The following is a 23,943-nucleotide window of genomic DNA, read 5'->3' as shown; positions in this document are numbered from 1 at the left end:
GGGGCAAGATGTGCTCTAGAAGTAAATGCTACAGGGACATGCAGGCAAGACAAGACATATTCGTTAGTGACTTGGCTGCAGGAATCAGCCCACAGTGCATAGCCATCCTGTCTGAAATGTAGGGCAGCAGGCAGGAAAGTCCACAGGAATGAGATGGATGGGAGAGATGGAACGAAAGGACATGAATAAAACAGCAAACACCTGTGAGACATCATTTGCAAGTTGGAGACCATGATACGTAGCAGTGCTAGCGCACTTGCATGTTTCAAAAGGGTTGCGTACATGCTGGGAAGAACAGTGAGGAGTGGCAAGAGGAACATGGAGCTGTGAAGGGGAGAGAAGGCACATCTGAAGACCTCTGTCCATAACAGCTGCTCCCAGTGTGCACAATGCCACCAGCCCCAGGCTGTGGCCAGGCCATCTGGAGAAGGGTCATGGAGGCAGCAAGGGTGCAGGGTGGCAATAACCTGCTGCCAAGCCCACTATGAGAAGTAACACCAGGTCTGGGGAGGAGAGAGGGGCCCAACAGCCAGCCACAGCCACATCTCAGCTCACCAAGAGGCCTTGGCCAGGGGACTCCACAGCTCCTAGCTGCAAGACATCACAGCTGTTGGGGAAGGGACAAACACTTCTGATAACTCTGCTCTACAGTCAGCAAACTTGCTTGCCCCTAGACAGGCCCAGCTGACCCTGTTCCCAAGCCTCAGACCAAATCTGAGCTGAAAGCCAGCTAGCATTCCAAGAAAATAGCCCTCTTCACTTTCCAGCATCTCCACAGCCTCTCCGGGTAGCAGATGTGGATCCTGGACATTTCTGGCCCATCCCTGCTTATAGCAGAGCAAACCAGATAAGGTTGTTCGGGGGCATATCTAGTTGATGGTTGAGCATCTCTGAAGATGGAGATCCCACAGCTTCTCCAGGACTGTCTCAGACCTTTACCACCCTTGGGGAGAAGCATTTTTCCCGATATCCAATAAGAATTTCCACCGTACAGCTTGTCCCTGACCTCAAGTCCACCCCCCGTAGGCCTTCTGGAAGAGCTCAAGATCTTCCTTTATAGTCCTCCAACCCTGAGCCGTGCAGCAAGTGAAACTGCTGGTCTGCAGCTTGGCCAAACCCAGCATCCCACGCTAGCTCCGAGGGAAAAGCCCTGCCTCATCATGGCTTGGCTCGTCTGCATGCTGGGGGGCCTGGGGCCCACCCCTCCATCCCCAAGGAGAGACTGCCAGGACCCTGCCATTGCTCAGGGCCACTGGCACAGGGGAGAGGGCTATGGTCCACATGTGACAGCAGCAGTCCCTCCTGTATTCCCATGCAGGCCTGGCCCCATGAGCTCCTCAGTGCTGTAAACAGCATCAGCTGAAATCTCCCATGTGAAAACACAACCCAGCGCAGCTGCCTCAGGCCACAGGGGTGGGTGCACAAACCCAACCACACTGGAGACAAGTTGCTACAAAAGCTTGCTTGGCTACCTGAACTGGGGGGAGCCTGTCAGTGTGTCCATAATCAGTTGCTTGCAGGGAGTCTGAAAGGGACATCTTCTTGGCACACACGTCCCTCTGAGACAGCAACCCATGACTGCCTAGAGCAGGGGTCCTCAAACTTTTTAAACAGGCGGCCAGCACGTGGATGAAGTGGCAGGAGGTCGTCTGCGGCTGCTTGGTTTCCCTCCCCAACCCTCGGCAGGAGGGTTCTGTAAATACCAGGGCCCAGATTGAGGACCCTGGGGGGCCGTATCCGGCCCCCGGGCCATAGTTTGAGGACCCCTGGCCTAGAGGGACAGTAAGTGGTGAGGCAAAGCACCCCCTGGGGCATGGCAGGCTGGGAATGGCATCTCAGATCTAGTTGGGAAGGGGGAAAATGGGTTAAACTAAACGAAGGAGACATGCCTGAGGAACTGGCCTCCAATCCTTCCCAGGAACCATGTGGAGGAAAACAGTTAAAACAGCCATCTGAGAGCAGCATCTTACAAAGACCAAAAAAACCTAACAAAAAAAGCGCCTTCTTTATTATTGAGAGCAGCACACAAAAACCCAACAAAACCCAACCCTTCTTGGCTGTGGTACTCTCCACTCAAGCAAACAAACTAACCCACTCTAGGCTGCATTCCAGTAACAGAAATACTATGGTAAGGAGGAGTCAGCGCTCTGGAAGAACAGGGAGAGGGGGCTCTGTCGTACAAAAAAAGGCACAGGGTAGTTGGGAAAGGTAGTGAGCTCCTTCATATGCCAGGCACTTTGTGTTCCTGCTGGCTGGCCTGTACCCGTGGGGTATGGGGGAGGCAGGCATGCCTAGCACAGATGGACGGAGAGAGGCTGGGCCAGGCTGGCAGATAATGCAAGTGGCGAGGGGGGATGGAGAGCCTGGTGCTGGAGCCCAGCTCTCGGTGGGTGAGGGGGAGCCGTGCTCCATCCACACCAGCAGCCCAAGGGGGCCGGGCTTGGCAGGTGGAGACCAAAAGGCAGCAAGGGCTGTCTTTGGGGACCCATGGAGGAGAGGGGTGGGGGGTCTGGGGTACACTGGCTTGTGCTTTGAGTCCAGCAGCCACTGGTGCCGAGCTGCTCGCTGGCGCATCAGGGTCAGGCTCAGCAAGGGGCCACAGGAATGCCAGGGGCTCCCCCGGGCACCTCCAGACCCCCGTCCACCCTGCCACGTCCTTCCCCAGTAAGGGCCAGGATGCTCAGGCTTTGCTGTCAGCTGGGCTGTCCCCCAGGGCAGTGGTGAGCTCACTGAAGGAGGGTCGATCCTTAGGGCTGGGGGCCCAGCAGCGCTGCATCAGCTTGAGAAGGCGGGAAGGGCAGCCCTCGGGGTGCGGGAGCTTCGTCTTTCCCGATTGCAGACCTGGCACAAAAGCAAAGCCCAAAGGGCCGTTGGGAAGAGGTATAATCCTTTCCGTGAGGCACAAGGAGGGCAGCATCTCTCCACATGGGCTGGAACAGCCTCCCCAGCCAGACCAGCACCATGTCAAGAGGGGGGGAACGTCACACAGCCCAGCCGTCCCCCCTCTACCACCACAGGGAAAGGAAGCCTGCTACGATGCCAGGGAAAACACGAGGTGCTCCGCGTACCTGCTAGGACCTCATCATCTGCCAGTGGAGCGTAGGGCATCTCCCCATGCATGAAGACCTCCCACATGAGCACCCCAAAGGACCACACATCAGACTTGGTGGAGAACTCGTCTTCTAGCACAGCCTCAGGTGGCATCCAGCGCAGCGGGATCCAGGCCTGGCGGAAGTGGTAGTACTCGCTGCAGGCAGGACAGGCAGGCAATGAGATGGGTGCCATCCCCACCCCTCCCATTCCCCTGCCAGACTCCCAGCTGACCTGTTGTACACATCCTTGCTGAGGCTCAGGGATGAGACCTTGACCTGCCGCTGGGCACTGACCAGGCAGTTCCTGGCTGCCAAGTCCCGGTGCACAAACCTGCCATTGGAGAGATGCTCCATGCCCAGGGCCACCTGTGTGCAGAGAGACACCTGACCCCAGAGAGATGTCAGCCATGGCTGCTCTCCTTGGGATCCCTGGCCCCACAGCACTTCCAAAGCTGCACTGTCACCTTATGTTTGGTAGTGAGGGGCTGCGGCTTCAGAGAGTCATCTTTGCTCTTGGAGATCCTCAGGAACTGCTTCAGGTCCCCCTGGGAGACAGACAGCAACTCAGAGGCAGCATCTCTCCTTGATGCCAGCCACATCGGTCCCACAGTGCCCCTGATGTAGCAGGCCCACTGGGAAGCCCACGGATCCTCATCTCCTGGGCCACAGTCCCCACCTGCTTTCCTGGTCCCTGTCCTGTAGGGCAAGCCAGCATCTCATTTCTGGGCCTTTAACTGGCTAAGATCAGGGCAAGCAGGCCTGATGTTTCCAGGAGGTTCTTCAGGCCCCAAATTAATTTCTCTCCCATGCTCCCCACAGTAGCCCTTGGCATTTGCAGCCATTCTGCAGCATGGAGTCCCAGAGCTAAATTTATCCAGCTGAGTCCTGGACATAAACCAGAAATCAGGAGGATGCGGAAGAGGATGAAGGCATCTCCAGGTCTTGCAGGAGACCCTTATTCCCCTCAAGATTCATCCACATGTTGGGAACACAGTGGTAAGCTCAGCCTGGTCTCCCTATACCCTGTGGTGCCAGCCTGGCCCACATCACACTTGCAGATCTCACACCTGTTGTCTATCCCTCCTCCTCCCTCTCACTGCAGGCACTGCTGGCAGGGCCCTTACCAAGTCCACGTACTCCAGGACCATGTAGTGTGGCTCTGCCTCACGGCACAGCCCCAGCAGCCGCACCACGTTAGAGTGGTTCAGCTTGCCAAACATCTCGGCCTCTCGCCTGAAGTCCAGCTGCAGCTGCTCATCCCTTGTCTGCAGGCTCTTCACCAGGACCAGTGCTTCACCCTCGCCATCCTCTGCACCTTTTGCCTTGGCCAGGAACACTTCACCAAACTCCCCCCTGCCTGGAAGCATAGGGCAGCATACGGGAAGATGGCACACATCAGGACAGCGTATGTATTTGACAGCCCAGCAGCCACAGGACCCCTGCACCCCAGCACATCCAGTTTTCTGGCCAGGACATGCTGGGGTTTCAGCCACAGGTTTCCTGCTGGGGTGGGGTCAGGGCCAGGGTGGCCCAGCATACCTAGGGTTGTGATTGTCTGCAGGCTGGAACGTGGAAAGTGCATCTTGTCAGCAGCACTGTGCCGCTTGCTGGCTCCCGAGCTGCTGCCCATGTTGGTCAAGGCCACTTCTTCCTGGATCTCCGCCGTCATCTGCCCGTTCTGCAGCAAAGCATCACCTGCAAGGGAAGTACAAATGGCTTCAGCATCTCTCTGGGCTGTGCAGATAACATCATGCCGGGGATTAGCCCCTTCTGGGGCTGACAATCCAAGCACCCACAACTGGCTCCAAGCACCCCAGCTTGATGTCTAGCCCCAGGCAACAACAGAGTGGCCTCCACACAGTTGTTTCGTCTGGGCTCAGGTCCGGTCGCATCTCTGGCAGCCCTGCAGCCACCCTTGAAATCAGATGCTGAGAAACGGCTTGGTCCCAGAGCCAACCAGCCCCATCTGGCCTTGTCCATCCTACGCCACTCAGTCATCCCAAAAGGGTGGCTACATTCGAACGACCATTGACAAAACTCTGCAGAACAGCACCAGGAGGTTGGATGTGAGGCAGAGATAAAGCAGAGAGAACCCTGCTCACTATAACCACAGCCTCCTGATGCCCGAGGGACTCAGGTCTATCTGGCAGTGGCTGCTGCAGACTGACTCCCTGCTCCTCGCTCACTCCTGAGCAAGCCCGCAGTGCTCATGTCCTTGGTAATCTTGAACTCATCAGATCAGATCAGCCTGGAGTTTATTGCCTGGGCTAAAGCAGCACTAGGAAGCACTGTGCTTGCAATCAACCCCAGCAAGCTTTCCGCTCAGGAACTGCACTAGCAATTTCCCTGGCACAAACACAAGCCAGCGACCAGGACAAAACATTACTGCCTTAAAGAAGAGAACCTGGCATTTTACAGGCAGCTTGTAAGGGAAAGTCTGTATAGATAGCAAACCTTGATTTTGAATCCATTTACTGCTTGGATCAGACCTGGCACTAGGAAGTGGTACTTTCCATAAGCTGAAGGCAGGAGTTTGAATGTGAAGTGGGACACAACACTGAGCCAAGGCGGCTGAGACACCTGCAGCATCACCCTGCATTACTCTGCACACTCCACATCAACTAGTCCAGGAGCAAACAATAAGGAAACACCTGGCCACGCAAAAGGATTTAATCACAAAATTAAGACTTGACCCAACGTGAGGTAACTCCAACGGGAATCCCACTGCCCATAATTTCCATCAAGGAGTACTGTACAGCAGTGTGTGTGCATGCATGTTTACAACACATGCGTACAAGACAGGTACCAGCCCACCAGCACATCCTGTGCAGGTCTGGCCACGATGACTGGGACCGTGGGTTTGCCGCAGGTAGGCTTGGAGCTGTGAAGACTGAGACATGTTGACTTAAGAGCCATGGCTACTGACAGCTGTCCTCTCTCACACTGGAGTAACATTTGCAGAAGACCATAGCAAAAACCCAACATCTACCCTATAAATCAAAGCTCGATACTACTTACACTCTCCTCTTTCTATGCTAATTATTAGCAAGACCGTTTGACCCTGTTCTGTCTGCACTCATGACTGATAGTGTCTCAAGACTACAAGCCTGAAGCCAAAGAGCATAATACAAGATGACTGCTGCAACCGTGCCAAGAAAATACTGAGAGCTGCAGAGCGAGTATGCTGCCACTGAAAGACAGCACCAGTGGGCAGCAGCAACAGGCACTTCTGAGAACAGACATCTCCATGTTTCAGAGCTTTGACAAGACTGTTAAGAGCAACGGGACTGCAAAAACGAACAGGAGGTTTAATTTACATATCCAGCAGTTCAGAGGGGAACCAAGTGTAGAAGAGCTGCCCGATTTGCCCACCTGCCTACAACACCTGAGCATCTCCTGGAGAAAGAGACACAGCCATGCTGCCCTGGAGAAATTAGCACGTCAACACAGAAATCAAATGCTCCCCTCAGCCCCCACAGCCCGTAACCTCCCAAAACGCTGTCTGTATTCACCCAAAAAAAGCAGTACAGTCAGAGGGACACTGAGAGCAAACACCCTTGTTGCACAGGATGTGGCACACCGAGGACATGACCTTGCAAGGTGACTGACTTGTTAGAAGTGCATTGATCCATAGGAAATCCATAGCAAGGATCCACTGCAAATCCACAGGAAGGCCAAATCTGTTTGCATCCTAAGGGCACTGGAAAAGTCAGCTGGTGGCCAGCCAGGGAGTACTTGTCATCAGGTAGGTGCTGAGATACTTCAGGTCACCCAGCTAAAGAGGGACTACATCAGGAGGAGGAAAAGAGCCAGATCTTTGAAGACCATGGTGAAGGGGGTGACTCCACTGGAGCTGACAGCAAATACAAACCGCTTCTCCAGAGGCTATGGAAGTACCAGAAAGGAGTGCAGACATCTGAGCAGCTGGGTCTGCTTGTAGCAGCAAGGATGCATCTCTCTGACAGCTAAACCGGTTCCAAATGAAGGGGGTAAGAAGAGGCAAACTCTGGCAGAATAAAAAGAAAATATAATAAAGACAGGCCAAAATAAAAATCTGAGACCACCTCAAGAAAGATTAAAACAAATCCTTTCCCAGGAAGAGGATGCTGGCCAGAGCCTGTTGGCACAGGTGAGCAGCCAGCAACTGGTCCACAGGAAGAGCTGACAGTGGTGACAGCAGCAGAGCACAAAGCTGCAGAGATGCTCCTGCATCCCTGCTCCCAGGAGGCTCCCCACTTCTCTTCTGCAGGTTTGGCTCTGTTCAAAGTAGCAATACCAGAGGAAAACCAAGAGACAAACCCAGCCATGATGTTTTGCCAGGACCTCACAGCAACCCCCACTCAATCAGGACATGGCTGTGTGCTGGAGAACTGGGAGGGGGAAGCACAATGTCTGCATTTACAGTGGTGTAGGGGGAGATCCAGGGAATTACAAGGGCAGCAAACTCAACTGCACCCCATCACTTACAAGTCATCACTGGTATCGGTGATGCAAGAACAACCACAATGTCAGGAGAAAGAGCTGAAACAGCTTTTGCAAATGAAAATGATGCCCCAGAGATCTCTGGAGTTCACTGAAGGAGTCATGTAGCTCATGCACAAATGGGGACCCAGTTTAGCCTATTTGCAGGCACTTTGCAGGGTCTCATGGAAACAGCTGTTAAAAAGCAGCTCAGCTACCACAGGACAGGAGGGAACATCCTCCAACAGACACACCGAAGGCAGGAACCAGGGTAATTCAACATGCTGCCAACATGAAAAGGGCGCTGCTGGCAGCTATTTGCCAAAGCTGCCAACTTAGCTAGAAGCAAAGGTACAGGACAGCTGTGGCCAGCTGCAGATGGACAATGAGCACTGGGAGGTGCAGCCAGAGATACAATCGGAGGCCTGGGGAAAGGAACCCCGATGTCCCATCTGCAGTGGTGAGCTCAGCCCCGAGCCGCCTGCTCTGTCTCCAGAATGAGCTCTGTGGACAGGGAACAGAGGCCAGTGGCGCAGCTCCAAACAGGACACAGCACAGCTGTGCCACTCTGCAAAGCTGGATGCACCGCGTCTGTCTGGGGCTCCCCAGCGAGGCGGGGCGACAGTGCAACCAGAAAAGGCACTCACAGGAACAATCACATGTACAGAAGAGCTGTGTGTTCCAGTGCAGAGCTGACAGGTGACAAGCTCAAAAAGCAAACAGAAACCTTTTTTCAGATAACCTGTTATGCTCCAGAAGTCCTTGTTGGAGGATGGTGTAGATGCTCAAAGCTTATACAGGTCTCAGAGATAACAACGTGAGTTCACAGCAGAGTTCAGGGCTGTTCACTGAAAAGTCTTCCCTCCAGCACCAGGAGCTGCTGAACTGTGATTTGAATGGGCCGGCAGAGTACTACTATTTCATTACATTGCAACAGGGCTACTCCCTTCCCCTTGGCAAAGGGTGTATGTGAAGCCACGTACAGGTGCTGGAAAGCAGAAGTGATATGTAACTCAGCAGAGATGGCCATGATGCAGGGCTGGGATATAGGTTTTACACTAATTCGCCTATTTCTCACCTGGCAGCAGGTCTCTGCCACCAGCCACAGCCAAAACCAAGAGCAAGAGACTCCAAGGGTAAGGAGTTGTCCCCTGCTCCCCAGGAGCTCCCTGCCCCTCAGCCCTACCAACCCAGGGGTAAGGGGCTGGCAGTGAAGCCCCCACCCTAGGCGTGTCAGCCTCACCATTCAGACACTCCATTTCGGGTTCCTCGCCTTCCGGGTGCTTCTTCAACCTCTTGGCTTTTCTCCGCTTCTTACAGTAGAACATCAGCCCCAGCACAATAATAATATAGGCAACAGCTGCCCCCACCGAAAGCCCAATGGTCTGGATCATTTTGTATGGTGTGTGGCTGCCAGGTCCCTCATCCTCTTCTGCTGCTGGCTTGTCTGTGGGGCAGAGAGCACCAAACCCATGAAGGTGTGGAGGGATTTCCCAAATCCTTCTCAGGAATGTGTTGGAGGAATGAGAAAAGCCCCCTCCAAGCCCCCGCTGCTGTGGCCACCTCCTTGTCCAGCCACAGAATGTTGGTCACAGCCCACGCACACTGTGCTTCATCCCAGTAGGGATGCTGCTGTGACTCCCTATAGCAAGCATGGTCTGACATGCAGCACCCACCAGTGGGGCCAGAAGCAGGGCCTAGAGCTGCCAGGGGTACCAGCAGGCCATGTCCTGACATCAGGTACCTCCCTTACCTACGACATATAGGAAGGCCTCACGATGCTTGATGTTGCAGCTGTTGCCGGCGATACAGGTATATTTTCCAGAGTCCTCAGTGGTAACGTCGTAAATCACCAGGGAGCCATTGGGCATGATCTGAATCCTGCCAACCACACAGAGCCCTTTGCAAGCACCGGAGGGCAGAGGCACGCTTGTGGCACCTGCAGCCCCACCTCCCCAGGATGTCTCAGCCTCACATTCCCAGCGCAATCATCTTGAATCTCAGGCTGTGCAATGCTCAAGAACAAATGGTTGCAGCTCAACTGCAACTTGACAGGCTGTGGCAGAAAGGGAAACCCTGGGGCCAGGAGACAGCTAACTGTGTGACTTCCCCTTCCAAGCTGGGACCCCGAGACTGCACCATCAGCACCTGCATGCTCGGTAGGCAGGGGAGCGCCATGCTGTGCCACATTTCAGTTTGGAATTGAGGTTATGTACCTGGGCAGGAGCTTGCCGGGATCCAAAATCTTGTCCTTCCCTTTCCACTGGATGTGTGGCACAGGGTCCCCCTCTGCCTGGCACTGGAACATGGCTGTGTGCCCCTGGTACACTGTCGTGGGCTCTGGCTCTAGCTTGAACGTGACGTAAACTGAAGGCAGAGAGGCCAACACAAACGCTGTCAAGCTCGAGGGAACGGGGTTGAGCTTCTATAGGGAAGCAGCGCCAGCATTGGCACAGTGGCACACGCCCTCTCAGGCTGCATGCAAAGCACTGACAAACCAGACACGCAAGTGCTGCGGGGCAGAGCTCGGGGTCGGGACAGAACTCAGGGTCAGGGCAGACCCTTCCCTCTCTGCAGGGGCGTCCCAGTTGGGTGCCACCAAGGCAGACCCACAGCGAGGCCGGCACAGCAGGAAACCCGCCTGCCTGCTGCATAGCCCTCACCTGCTACCACGAGCTGCACAGTGGCACGGATCTCGCCCTGCGGGCTGTTGGAGGCGATGCATGTGTAGTTCCCTGAATCGCTCCTGCTCACCTTGTGGAAGGACAAGATGCCAGCATTGTGGCTGACATGGGATGGCAAGCTGCTCCCATCTGTAGGATGCAAGAAGAGGGATGTAGCGGTCATACATGAAGCCACACAGTGGCTTCTCAAGCAGCCGCAGCACTGCTGCTTCACCTGTGATGGACGTGGGCCAGCGCAAGGTTCCTGGGGCCCCAGGTCAGAAAGAGACACATTGCATCCGAGTTCCCCCTTACCTGTCTTAGTCCACTGGATGGTGGGTTTTTCCCGGCCAGTGGCTGAGCAGGACACTGTAACCTCCTTATCAAACTCCATGCACTGCAGTGGCTGGGGTGGCGGAGTGAACTTCAGCTTCTCTGCAAGAGACAGATGTGCTGTTAGGCACCCCCGCCCTGGCCGCAGGAAAGGCTGGAGGCACCATGTCTGCAACCTGCCAGGCAAAACAGTTCCCCACAAGAGGAGGATGTGGAGTGCTTGTCCAGCATACCTAGCACGTGCACCCGTGCGTATCCCTCGATGCTGCCTGCTGGCGTGCTGCTCACACACTTGTACATGGTCCCATCGTACACCTCCACATTGTTGATACGCAGCGTCCCATTCTCAGAGATCTCAAACCGCGAGTCCTGCCCAGAGCAGGGAAGGGAGTGAGGCAGAAATGACACTGTCACCAGCCCTGGCCTCAGACATTGCTTGCAGCACTCCTGACACTCCACATGCCCACACCATGCTTCACATAGACACACCCCTGCCAAGACCCACATGGAGAACTGAGACAAGCTGCAGTGACAATCTCTCACGTCACTACCCCAAAAGCACGGGGCTGGCCAAGTGGCTAAAGACAGTCAATTGTGCACCTACACACCAGTAGGATGGAGATGATGCCAGGAATATGGCCAGAGTGGGGGTGACAGGGATGCTGTGCCTAGGAGTAAGGCAAGAAACAGCAGCAGTAGAGGAAGAAGCTGAGCAGGCGCCCAGCAGAAGTGCCCATGAGCAGCAGGGGCTTGCCCCATTGCCTTACCTCAGAGATGGAGACGCCGTTGCGGTACCAGGTGACGGTGGGTTTCAGGGAGGCCTTGCTGAGGCAGTGCAGGTATCCTGGCTTGCTCTCCTCCAGCTGGCTGTCCTTGGGCATCTCCACCCACTTGGGTACCGCTGGGCACAGAAGCAATGGATTACACAGGGCCGCTCACCACCCCTCTGGCCAGCACCAGTGCAGACCAGGCAGGCAGCGTGCAGCCAACCACGGGGTCCTGCAGCCCAGCCAGGAGAGACACGCCTCCCTCTATCAGCAAGGCAATGTGCCGTCCTACTGCAGTTCACCCCAACGCCCTTATCCAGCCCCCTTCTCTGCTCCCAGCCCTTCCCAGAAAGCTGCCTACTAGCCACAGTGATGCTCAGCTCCTGTTTCTTCTCTCCAGCCTTGTTGGCAGCATGGCATGTGTAGGTTCCTGCATCAGTCTCGGTGATACTGGTGAAAACGAGCTGCTCTGCCTCTTGGTGCACCCTGCCAGCAGTGGGAACTCGTTCCTGGTTCCTTTCCCACCAGACCTGAGGTGTGGGTATGCCTCGCGGGGCAGTGCAGGTCACGCGGTGCCCCTGGTTTGCTGTCAACACCTTCGGAGAGAAGGGTGCCATTTCTTCGATCTCTGAGAGGAGCAATAGACAGCAGGGATCAAACAGGGCAGTAATGTGTAGCCAACCCACCAGCCATCCCCATGGGAGCATCAGCCAAGGGAGAGTGCACACAGGCTATGCTTGCTTCCCTCATCCAGGCAGCAGGAGTGAGCCATTTCACAGATAAACTGAGCAGTTCTCCACATACTGACCCATCACTATACTGTCACATAGCTCCAGAGTGACACTGCAACTCTGGGACCCACTGCCCACCCTGCCACCAGCCCCAGGACCTCACCTGCCAGCCGCAGAGTTGCCTTCAGCACAAGAGCTTTCCCCCTCTGCCCATGGCCAACACACTTATAGACACCGGTGCTGCGAGCCCTCACCTGGGTGATCAGCAGGGAGCCATTGGCGAACACGGTGGTCCTGGGCATGTGGGGAGAGGCAGGGCTCAGTGGGCATCTCTGCAGGACATGGGCCAGGGGCACAGCCCTGTGATGTCCTACACGACCCCGTAGAACCAAGAGGGAGACTCTTTTGCCAAATCAGCACTTCCCGGTGCCAGGGGCAGGGGAGTAGCACACATAAACAAGGAGGTAGTGGGACACATGCTTCATGGAGGAAAGGAGCTAACAGAAGTCTCTTTCTTGGAGAAGAGCTGTCTCCCACCAAAAGATGCATCACCAAAGTGTGCCAGCTCTGAAAGCTGGCACAGCCAGGGAAGGGGGCAGGGGGCACAAGGTGGCGCCTGGGAGCTGCCGGACCGCTGGGCATCTGACACCCAGACAGCATCACTTGCCTGGCACAGCCTGGCTGAGAGACATCCCGGGGTCCAGGACCACCGTCCACAGGCAGTCTGGGCTGGGAGATGTTCCCAGCTCTGGAGATTGCCCCACACACAGGTGTCTGGGGCTCAGAAACATTCCTGGTTCTGGGGATCACCACACACTTGTATCTGGAGGTGCAAGGCAGCCACGGGCACAGTGATAGCTGCACAGGTGTTGGGGCTGGCAGGTGTCCCCAAATCTGGGGACTGGGATCCCCGAACCTGTGGGCATCTGGTACTGTGATGTGTCCCTAGCTCTGCGAATTGTCCTAAGTGAGTGTCTGGGGTTTGAGCTGTTCGCGGCTCCACGGAATCACCACACATGGACATCTGGGGCTGGGAGATATCACCAGCTCTGAGGATCACCACATGTGGGCACCTAGGGCTGAAGCCCCACAGACCCATTTGAGGACAAACCGCTTGTGCTGTCCTGTGCAGATAAAGGCCACCCACAAAGGCACAGGCCCTGCTACACCCAAGCCAGCCACACTGAGAAACCTATCCCAAAGCCAGCCTGACGCTGACCATGGCCCTCGGCACAGCTAGGGTTTGGCCTCTGCTGCTTCTGAAGCATGGTGCCCCCTTCTCCTCCCAACCCTGCCCACATCGCTGGGGTCCCTATTACTTGGATCTGTTGGTGACGGGGCTGTCTTCGAAGAGCCACTCCTGTGTGGGAGGGGGCACAGCTGCAAACTGGCAATCAAATATGGCCTCTTCATTCTTGGTCACGATGAGGTCCTGTGGGACAATCACTGCCTGAGGAAAGCTCTCATCTGCAACGGCAGAGACCACAGGAGGGTGATAAGAGCAGAGTGGCCTGTGGTGGCCCTTCACCAGCGCTCTGGAGGAAACACAAAAAGTGCTTGCATGCTGCTGGACTGAAGGAGGCAGGCACACCAGTACAGCGGTAATTACACAGCCAGAGCCCAGCACCGCATGTGCTACCTGCTCTAGGGAAAGCCCTGAGCACCCTGGGCTCCTAAAGAACAGACTAAACCTGGACCGCAAAGTCCTTTGTCCAATTCCAGATACTTCTCTGAAGTCAACATCTCCTGCCCCCTCCCCAGCCTTGCCTCCAAAGGCCAACAGGGTGTCTCACCCACGCGGCACCACAGCGGCACTGGTATTACCAAGACCTGCGGCACCTACAGCCTCCAGGGTCCAAACCTTGTTGAAGCAGCAATGACCCTGGTGCTCCAGTACCAGGGACAACAGCACAGACCTGCTCCAGAAAGATGCAGGGGCAAATTAACAACTCTAGAGAGGGTAGGGCTCAAACCCGGCCAGATGTGTCAGACCTGTCCCTGGCCAGAAGTTTTGCATAGAGAGAATCACACCAGCCTGGCACTGTCCTGCGGCCTGGCCCCCACCCTGCAGCAGGGGGGAGGCTCTTAGTGGAGCAGTCAAACAGCCGGACCCCCGGCCCTGCACAGGGCAACACAACTCACCGATGATATTCAGCGTGAAGTTGTTCTGGCTGCAGACAAAGCCAACAGCGCTTCGGGCACAGCAGTAGTACAGACCATTGTCATCGGGGCTGACACTCCGCAGTGTCAGCGTTCGCTCCTTGTTGCTGACAGAATAGGTGCTGTGGCCATCAGGGAGGGGGGTACCATCCTGAAACCACTGCCATGTGGGGCTGCAAGACAGGGGCGAGAGGGTGACGAGGTGCAGGGCACCGGCAGGGCTCCCCAGAGAGCATGTGTGTGGAGGAGACAGCCCAGAGATGGCCCATTTCCCTGGCTCTCTGTACCCGCTGCTGGCCCCGACACAGACACGAAGCCATGAGACATGCAGACAAGTGGACGGGACATGACTGGGAAGCAACGGAGAGTGACCGCAGCACACCAAGCAGCTCAGTGACTGGACTGTGACAGCCCGTCCTTACTGTGCTCCTTGCTACGCGGCTCTGAGGAAGCCGTTTGCCTTCTCCCCCGGTGCTCAGCCACAGGCTCAATCCTGCCTTTCGCCTAGACTCTACTGAATCCTCGCAGGAGAGAGGAGAGAGAAACAGAGAGGGGAAGAGCACGCAGTAAACGTATGGGGGGACCCCTGGCCAGAATCCACTCCTCGGGAGGCAACCCTTACCGTGGGTGACCGTCGATGTGACACCGCAGCACCACTGTGGAGGAGGGCTGGATCTCAGCTACGCTGGCTGGCTGCTTCAGTACCACGCTGCCAGTCTCAATCCCTGTAGAATCAAAGAATATCAACACAGCTGGCTCTCCAAACCTACAGAGCCCAGGTGGGTGCTGACTCAGTAATAATCAGAGTGGGCAGCAAGGGCACAAGCACGCTTAGAGATGCATGAGCCCTCAAGCCAGCATGGAGTAAAGGGATGTCCACCCTGCAGATGTCCTGCTCTGCCCCGCGTAGCACTCCTCTGAGGGATAAGGGGCTCTGAGAGGATCTACAGTGCTCAGGACACATCTGGTGCAGTAACACCCCCATTTCATATACAAAAACGGGGAAGGAGGCAGAAGAAAGCATCTCAGACAGCCTTGGGGACATCAGAAGATGCAAGCAGCCTAGAGGACACGAAGGGCACAGTTGCTGGAGGAGTCCTGCTTGCACAGTTCACACTGTCCAATCCCTGTCTGACCCCTGCATATGCTAGCAGGCAGCTTGGCGAAGCTGTTTCCAGCCTCAGGCCCTCCTAAGAGGCTGCTTCGCCCTGTCTGTGGCAGGCAGCACCTGGCTGCAGCACATGCCCGGCTGCCCTCGCCCCACACTCACACTTTATGTTGAAAGACGCATTGGCTGTGCGGGCCTCCTCCCCAGTGAGCACGTTCCTCGCTACACACTGGAAGACCCCGGCATCCCGGTGCCGACTGATAGCAGCAAACTGGAGGTTGCTGCCTTCCTTGAAGCGTTGCTCTGTGTCCTGCACAGGGAGCCCATTCTGCAGCCACTCAAACTGCACGCCTGCCGGCTCCTCCACCTCGCAGCGGAGGATGGCGCTGCGGCCGTGCAGCGCGTCCTGGGAGTACGGCTCCTTGGTGAAGAGGATCATCGCCTGAGTCTCCACAACTGCAAGACAGAAAAAGGAAGGCACATTTAGAGCACGAGGACGGGGAGAAGAGAGCAGGTAGACACATGCTGGTCTCAAGGGTCTCCAGACAGCTGAAATTACCATGTTAGGAGAAACATACCCTACAGCACATCTGCCAAAAACAGCCCCTGATGGGGAGTTTAGACAGATCTGTGCTCAGATGCCAACACGCGTGCTTTAAGGCTGTCTCCCTAGCAGTCACTGGGACAGGGCTGCCTGAGCCTGCCACAAGCCAAGGACAGCCCTCTGCTCCCTGGGGCTGGGGCTGTTCAGAGAGAGCTTCCTGTGCCCCACGGCTAAGTGCTGCACTGCCAGCCTGAATGAAGAGGGTCTCGAAGTGCGAGAGCCGGGGAGTCAGTCACCAAAGCACTAGAGAACAACCAGCTTCCTGGACAGTTCAAGTTTCTTTGAGCTCCTCTTGTCCTGTTTTTTGGGATACGCCCCAAGTCCCAGCCATGCATCAAGACTGCCCCAGACCAGCAAGACCCACAGATTGTTTCTAGGTTTTCCTCAAAGCTTCTCTCCTTGGGATCATTTCTCCATCTCACCTCCACATCCTCAGAAATTACCTCGAAAAAAAACTGGTCTGGAACAAGGATTGCTCATAGGAATAAACACAGCAGCTGCTGGTGCACAGCACAAGAGGATACAGCAGTGACACCCCAAGCCTGGGCTGGGGACTCAGCCCAGTTGCAAGCAGGAGTGGAAACAAAAAATTGCAGTGGTTGACCCCAGGGTCTGACAGTGGCTGTGGGGTGGCTCTGAAGGGCTGGAAGCATCTCTCTGCAGTGGTGGAAAAGCTTAAGAACCCTCCTCCACACACTAACTCCCACCCCGAGAGCTCAGGGTCCTGGGGACAGAGCAGCCAGCACTTCCTTGATGTGGCTGCCGAGGGACTGTGCTGGCATATCCCTAATCTGGCTGCTGTCTAGCTGCAGCCAGCCACGCAGGCGATCCACTCCGGTTACCAGCTGGCCACATAAAGGAAAGCAGACAAAGGGCAATTCAGCACACACCAATTGCTGTTGGACCCTGTTCCCAGCACCATGCTCTGCAGGGAAAGAGGCCAAGCCAGGCAGATTTTGAGCATCCTAGAAGCTATCTCTCACAAAGGTGAACGAGAGAGCGGTCAAAATGGTGCATTGCCACAACTGTGAGGAACAGTCCAGAAAACAGTTCAAAAACCAGGCCAGAAACTGGGCGAGTTAGATGAACAGGCTCCAAGCCCAGCTGAAGGGCAGCTCCTCTTTGGAGGCTAAGCCACATCCTCCTGCCTGCCGTTTGTATAAAAGCCAGGTAAAGGGACACGATTTGACAGGACATCTCAGTCACTCAGAGCTAAGGGTAAGGGATCCTATTCTGAAGGGGGTGTTTTGAAGGAGTTATCTAGAACACCACATTCTGTAAAGCCTCAAGAGCCCTTTCCATTCTGGAAAGCCTTTGGAGCTCACCGTGTAGCGCAAGCACGAAGCAAAGCCTCTCCTGCCTGCAGCTGCTCACAGGCACCCCCAGAGCCAGCCACAAATTTCCAGCGTAACTAGCGTGAGCAACCTCACTCACAGAGACAGCCAGGCACAGACACAGGAGCTCATCCAGCACTGCTGCTCCTCAGGATGAGGCTCCAGTCTCCCAGCATGTGTCAGTCAGGAGCAGGGGCACCCCAGCATGTGTCTGTTAACCTCTTTCCCCGTAGCCCAGAGAGAGCAGCAAGGTGCTCCCATTGCGAACACCACAGAAACCTCTTCCCAAAGACACTGGCGCAGAGGAGACTGTAGTCCAGAAGCTCAGGTCTTTCCTGCCTACAGCCTTTATAAAATGGGACTGTGGGCTCAATTCTAATTTTCAGTCACCCCAAAGAAGCCACCGGGAAGGAGGCAGAAAGGAACTGGGAGGTCACAGGAACCGCAGTGCGCAATGACATACTGCAGAGCCTAGGATGTGGACCTCAGTGCAGCCTGGCTTTCTGCCTTCAGCACCCAACTGTGCCACCGACCTTAAGTGTGCAGGCAGTGTCCCCAGGGCACCGTCCCAGGTTAAGTCCCACAGCTGCTGGGCAGGCATCACTTGTCAACTGTACTCACAGCATTTAAGGCCACCAGGAGTAGCCACAGACTGACCCTTGTGGCCTGAATGACAGAGCTGCAGTGTCCAAAGTCCTGTCTCCTGGGTGGTCTCATATTGAGCTAAGCCCCATCAGTGTGCTGTGCTTCAAGGGTCAGCATGTCCAGTGAAGTTTCCATTGTCAGCTACCCTGCACCTCCCCAAAAGCTAGGAACTATTCATCGGCCTGTGACAGTTGTCTCATGAACACATGCCCCAAGGCAACACAATCTGCAGGAACATGTGTTCTTACATAGGTACACGCATCTAGCTCCCTGCACATCAGATCTGTCTCACCAGAAGTGCTCACAGCAGGGTGGCAACCACCCGACCCCACACAAACACAGCTGTGCACTCACAGCACAACAGCTCGTGCCAAAACGGGCTGCTGGGACGGAGACAGAAGCAAAAGGGAACAGGACAGTCAAATCCACTCAGGTGTGGACCTATAGGAGCTAGGTCCGTCCTTTTCCTCAGATATGCTTCAGGGCACCAAGGCACATGCCCACCAAACCATACCTGCATGGTACAAAACACGTGCAAGGCAGCATGCATTAAGAGAGTTCCTGAAGGAGATGGATCAGTTCTTTTGGGGTCTCAACATTCCAAAGCCTTTTGCATTGTACTAGTCATGCCAGCACTGGAGTTAGTGATGAGACACTTCTCCCTGAAGTTACAGGCCATTTGAGTATTAAGACATGGTATTTTCAATTAGGTGTGCTTCTGGCACTAAACTGCCAGCATTAGCAGTATAACACTAAACCGCAGCACAACTGCTTTTACCCCAGCACTGCCAGCACAACTGCGTTTCACCCAGCGCTGGCCAGCCAAGAACTTCAGCAGCCTCACCATATGTATCCTGCTGCCTCAGCAGCCCCCGTGTCCAGGCAGGAGGACACAGCTCTGTGGACAGGGGACATTATGAAGGCTTGGCACAAAAGCCACATGGGAAGCAGGGATTCCTCAAGGTTTTTTTACGAGGACCCAGTCCCCCGGTGAAACAGGAAAAGCTATTTATGTCTTTACCTTCCATCCTGGGGAAATGGACACAACCATTTTAGCTCAAGCGAGATCCCCATGATGAACATCTCACGAGCACAAGTGCCAAAGCAAACTGGGACAAATAATTGTTAAAGTGCAGTAAGAGCCATCAACTTGGGGTTTGTTTTGACAACATTATCCAAGGTGCCATGGACGGATTGGCTGCACATGCTGGAAACCACTGTCAGCTGCAAGGGAAGACCAGTAGCAGCTAGATGTGGTCCAGACGTTTTGGGGTGAAAGACATCAGAAGCCCAGAACTAGACACAGCTTTTCACAGTACTCTAAATCCAGAGCACCAGGGCCCAGCGTTCGGAGATGGAAGGTGCTGCACTCGCCCATGGAAGCCGTACAGCCCCGGTCCAGGAAAGGGCGGCAGTCAGCAGGGTTCACGCATCCCCTACATCCCCTCCACCTCATCTGGGCTTTTGGGACACAGGCTCAAGAACACCACCAAAGCAGAGGGCTATCTGTCAGGGGATGCCACTATGCCAGAGTTTGGCTAACACCTGTATAAAGCCAACAGACTTCACCACCTGTGCTGAACGAAAACCAAGATACCTCTGCTTCGTACCACTCAGCCAGCTGGAGGACCTCCCAGCACTGCTGTGTGGCAGAGCCACGGCCGGCCACACATGGCTCAGCCATCAGAGGCTGCCAAACTGGCCAAGCGGCAGACAAGAGAGCTCCTGCAGCACCTGGTGGAGAGCAAAGGTGAGCTCTGCTCAGTCTGATGGGACACCTTCACAACAGCATGTTTCTGCTGTGGTTTCATGAGCTAACCTGGGCTGGGCTGCATCACTACAAGCTGCTGAAAGAAGCAAAAAGACTCTCTCTTCCCTTAGCAAGAGACATGCCAAAAAATACCCAGCAACACCAATTCTGTTGGAAGCCAGCTTAGCAAGCCCAAGCCAGTACAGAGCTCACCCCCAGTACCACAGCAGGACCACAGTCCTGCAAAGCCAACGCCAAGCAGCAGTCCCAAATGTGTGTGCTGGCAAACACCCACTCTCTGTGTACATACATGACACAAGCCACCCCTGGCTGGGAGAAAAATAAACCCTCAACACATGTTTCTGGCCTAAAACTATTTCAACTGTGGCTACAGAAATTTTTTCAGGAAAGCTTCAGTCAGATTAGATAAACATATGTGAAATGCAACACACTTGAAAACACCAGTGGTGTTCTACCCAAAGGATATTTCATTGAAATGCAAAACCCTCCTGTTTAGGTAACAGATGAAGGTTAAGCAAATTGTGTAAGGAAGTCACATTGGTACCTACAGATTCCCAGGGTATCATTCCTGCACACCACAAAGACAAATGATCTGCAGGGAGGGGGCAGGCACCAGCAGGATGCACAAAGATGGAGAGAAGTCTCAGATCACATCCCAGATCTGAGAGCATACTATGGCAAAGACCTGAACGCAGGAACACAGCATCCTTCATGCAGAGGTGTCCCCTTGCTCTAAATTAATTTCATTTATTTAAGCAGGCAAATAGCAGCTTCCCAGGAAAAATACTCGTGCTAACAACGCGCTGCCAGCCTGCATTTCTACCAAGTGCATCTCAGTATTCTCTTTGGGCTTGGGAGCCCCCAGAACTCAGCTGCTGCAGCCTCCTCCAAATGACACAGCGGGCTGAGCACATGCAGAGCATTCCAGGGTGACACACAAAACCAGCAAAGCTGCATCTGGGACAGACTTGGTGAGCAACCCTACAAAGCCAGTCACTGCTGCCTGAGCAAGTTTTCAATCCTGAGTTTGCCAAGCAGCAAAGGGCTCTCCACACCTTCGGCAAAGGAGAACCAGCCGTGGTAGCCTGGCAGCCAACCCCCTCGGGTGCCGCCACAGCCTGACTGCAGTGATTTAGCAGCAGGCTGCAGCACAGCCTGGGAACGGCTTTGTTTTGGGGCCGTTCTCCAAAGCTAGAGAAGTGAGAGACATCAGCGTTGCTGATTTCATCAGTGAGAGCTGTAAGAAAATGCACCAAAAGGGTATTAAGGATCTGAGGGAGCCATGGCAGAGCTCAGGGCTAGCACTGGGAGATTGGGGCTGAAGTTTTGGGGGGGTCCCACATCTCTGTTCCCACCTGGGCAGCACCAGGTTTGGCACACCCCAGAGGAGGTGGCAGCAAACTGCCCAGTTGTGTGTCTCAGTGTTCACCTCCAAGGCTGCACGCTGTCCTCCCACGCTGTGCCCTGGAGACAGCCAGGCAACTGGTAACAAACCTCATGGACTGCAGACCCTCAAGGAGTGCTGGGCTTTGTAATCATAAAGACACAGCTGGAAAATGTGTGGGGTGGCAGGACTCATCCCCAGATCAGCCATCTCTAAGGCTGTATTCAGTGCTGCCAACAAGACAGAGAGTCTGTGGCCCTGCCGCAGCCCAGCCACCTGGCAGTGACAGCACCCTGCCCACCTTCTGTACCATCCAAGAGGCCTGAGAGCACTGCGGATGCTGCCTGGCGAGCTCCTGCCATGGCAGCAAGCCCCAGCTTTCATGCTTATCTTGCAGGTTGCAAGGGAATGGGACAGCATTACAAGACAGGTCTCGGCCGGAGCCGGGTTTTCCATCCGTTGTTTAACATGTCAGTGGCCATCCCACTCCAGCGCTTTGCTGGGGACACTCCAGTAGCCCAACCCCATCTCGGTGCTGCAGAGCAATTGTGCATACTGGGGAGAACAGGCAGCACATCTCCTGCCCTGCCTGACAGGCTGGGTTACCTACATCTTGAAGCAATCCAAAAATCATTGTCTCTTTGCCTAACGACATCACTTGGGAATGCAGCCTGAACCACAAGGCCTGCAGCTGCTGCACAGCCCCCCATCCCTGCTGTCGCTGCATCCACCTTGCCCACCTACAGTCAGCCACGTTGGGGAAGTAACAGGCAAGTTGGCTGGCAGTGGCACGTGCCTCAGGCAGGGCACCAAGCAGCAGCTGCGGAGGAAAGCAAGCCGGCAGCACAGATCTAAGCTGGCATTTGCCATGGCTGTGGTGCCAGCAGAGCCAGAAGCACACCACGCTGCTCCACATCCCCAGCCCCATGGCTGGGATTGGGAGATCCATGCTCCCCTCAAGCCCGAGCCAGCCACCCCCAGGCATGCCCAGTGCCCAGCTCCTGGGCACCTCCTCACCGTGCTAAACAGCTCCAGACAGAGGACAGCCAGGGAAAAGGAATAGATCCATTTCACTTTGTACCCAAAAGAGCCTAGGTTACCAACCTCTTAAGACACCACAGCTGATGCAAGGATATGAGTAATCCCAAAGCTGCTCGCAACCAAACAAGGAATTAAAAGCATGGGAATGGGATTTGGGAGAGAGCTTTGTGCCAGTTTAAGGTTTCCTGGTTTGGAAAGTCAGCCCAGCATGGTGGGGCTTCTGCAGCTGGTAGCCCAGCCCCACTCCCCAGCAGTGCTCCTTATGCTGCAGACTTGCTTCCAGGAGCACTTCAGCGAAGTTCACCCTGGGTCAGCTCAGCCAGATGTGCAAGCCAGCTCCTTTAATGCTCTGCATCTGGAACAGCAGATTAGAGGAGCTGCAACACATCTGCAGCAAGTGCCCAGGGCAGCAAAGCCCAGAGCACCCAAACTACATGCTCCTCCTCTTCTCCCCTGCCCGCAGGCATCCAGACTCTGCCCCAGCTGTGGAGGGGGACAGCTGGCTTACCAGGGACAAATAAAATGAAGACACACAGGTACCAGGATGCAACAGAAGGAGCTATCTGCAAAAACTGGCAGAGCCAACTCCCCCAAGGAGCTCTTCAGGCAGAGGACACGGCTGGCCAGTGTCTGTTCCAGCCTCTCAAAGCAGAGAGGACTTCAAATGCTCCCAGGCGGGAGCAGGGGAGCTCACGGCTGCTCCAGCTCTGCTGCATGGCCAGCGCTCCCCAGGGATGCACAATGAGCTTGTGAATCCCAGCCCTGAGGTGGACAGTGGATGTATTCACACCACAAGCTCAGCACCTAACTAGACAGAGAGCTTGGTAACACACTGCTAAACATTTGTTCCCTGTCCATTTTCCTTAATAATTAGCTGTCCTGGTTTCAGCTTTCATGGAGTTAATTATGCTCTGAGGAGCTAGTGCAGTGCTGTGTTCTGGCTTTGATGTGAGACTTCTCAGTTCCTCGGGCTTTGCTAGCAAAAAGGCTGGAAGGGCACAAGGAATGGCGAAGGGACACAGCCAGGCCAGCTGACCCGAACTAGCCAAAGAGATATTCCATACCATGGGATGTCATGCCTGGTATTATCTACTTGGGGCGGGGGGTGGTGGTGGGGTGGTGGTGGTGTTGGCCAGGGGTCAGGTCGTTGCTCGGGGACTGGCTGGGCATCGGTTGGCGGGCAGTGAGCAGTTGCATTGTGCACCATGTGTGCCTTTCTTCCTTTCCCCCTGGATTATATTCTTTCCCTTTGCCTTTTCATTGTAACTGTTATTGTCATCATTGTTATTATTGTTCTTCCATTTTTACGCTGTTTCAACCATTAAACTGTTCTTATCTCAACCCTTGAGTTTTACATTCCTTTCCACACCTCTGGGTGAGGGGGGAAGCGTGCGAGCGGCTGGGTGGTACTTCATTACCAGCCAGGGTTAAACCATGACATTAACAAAGGCACCAGGTTCCCTGGGAAGCCCTGCTGCACCAGGTGGGAGCCTGCCCTCCCTGCCCAGACCTGCAGGGCCCTGGCAACACCCCAGGGGCAAGGAGCACAGCAGCTCACCCAGGGAGGCCCTAGGTGCCCTGCAGCAACCACACAGTGCACCTTCCTGCAGAGAGGAGGTTGGGGATGCAGCTGGGAGGTGAGAGGGTGACCTGGCCCCAGCGATGCCCTAGCTCCCACTGCTGATCTGAGGTGGGCAGCAGGAGTAGCCCAAGTCCACCCCCAGGCTGCAGCCCCTCAGCCTCCAACTGAAAGAGCAGGGTTGAGACCCTTTCACCACTTTCTACCAAGCAACCAACTCTGGATGTGTCAGCTAATTAACAGACCTCAGCAAAGCAAGGTGGCAGCAAC

The 23,943-nt window shown here is 55.1% G+C and overlaps 1 protein-coding gene across 1 annotated transcript in view; it reads right to left on the bottom strand.

Annotated features, from left to right (window-relative positions):
• Nucleotides 1–1,986: 1,986 nt before the first annotated feature.
• PTK7 (protein tyrosine kinase 7 (inactive)) overlaps nt 1,987–23,943 on the bottom strand; it is a 38,626-nt gene continuing 16,669 nt past the window's right edge. The window contains exons 2-20 of the mRNA XM_040611947.1: nt 15,478–15,771; nt 14,830–14,932; nt 14,190–14,380; nt 13,367–13,514; nt 12,211–12,341; nt 11,678–11,944; nt 11,317–11,450; nt 10,783–10,918; nt 10,532–10,651; nt 10,217–10,366; nt 9,770–9,920; nt 9,307–9,434; nt 8,797–9,000; nt 4,632–4,787; nt 4,217–4,449; nt 3,557–3,637; nt 3,325–3,476; nt 3,069–3,247; nt 1,987–2,841 (exon numbers count right to left, since the gene is read on the bottom strand). Of these exons, the coding sequence (XP_040467881.1) occupies nt 2,681–2,841; nt 3,069–3,247; nt 3,325–3,476; nt 3,557–3,637; nt 4,217–4,449; nt 4,632–4,787; nt 8,797–9,000; nt 9,307–9,434; nt 9,770–9,920; nt 10,217–10,366; nt 10,532–10,651; nt 10,783–10,918; nt 11,317–11,450; nt 11,678–11,944; nt 12,211–12,341; nt 13,367–13,514; nt 14,190–14,380; nt 14,830–14,932; nt 15,478–15,771 (3,119 nt within the window). The 3' untranslated portion in view covers nt 1,987–2,680. The remainder of the gene's footprint in view (nt 2,842–3,068; nt 3,248–3,324; nt 3,477–3,556; nt 3,638–4,216; nt 4,450–4,631; nt 4,788–8,796; nt 9,001–9,306; nt 9,435–9,769; nt 9,921–10,216; nt 10,367–10,531; nt 10,652–10,782; nt 10,919–11,316; nt 11,451–11,677; nt 11,945–12,210; nt 12,342–13,366; nt 13,515–14,189; nt 14,381–14,829; nt 14,933–15,477; nt 15,772–23,943) is intronic.

The sequence above is a fragment of the Falco naumanni genome, chromosome 12, assembly GCF_017639655.2.
Source record: "Falco naumanni isolate bFalNau1 chromosome 12, bFalNau1.pat, whole genome shotgun sequence".
Classification (NCBI taxonomy): Eukaryota; Metazoa; Chordata; class Aves; order Falconiformes; family Falconidae; genus Falco; species Falco naumanni.
This window is presented reverse-complemented; position numbering and strand designations above follow the sequence as displayed.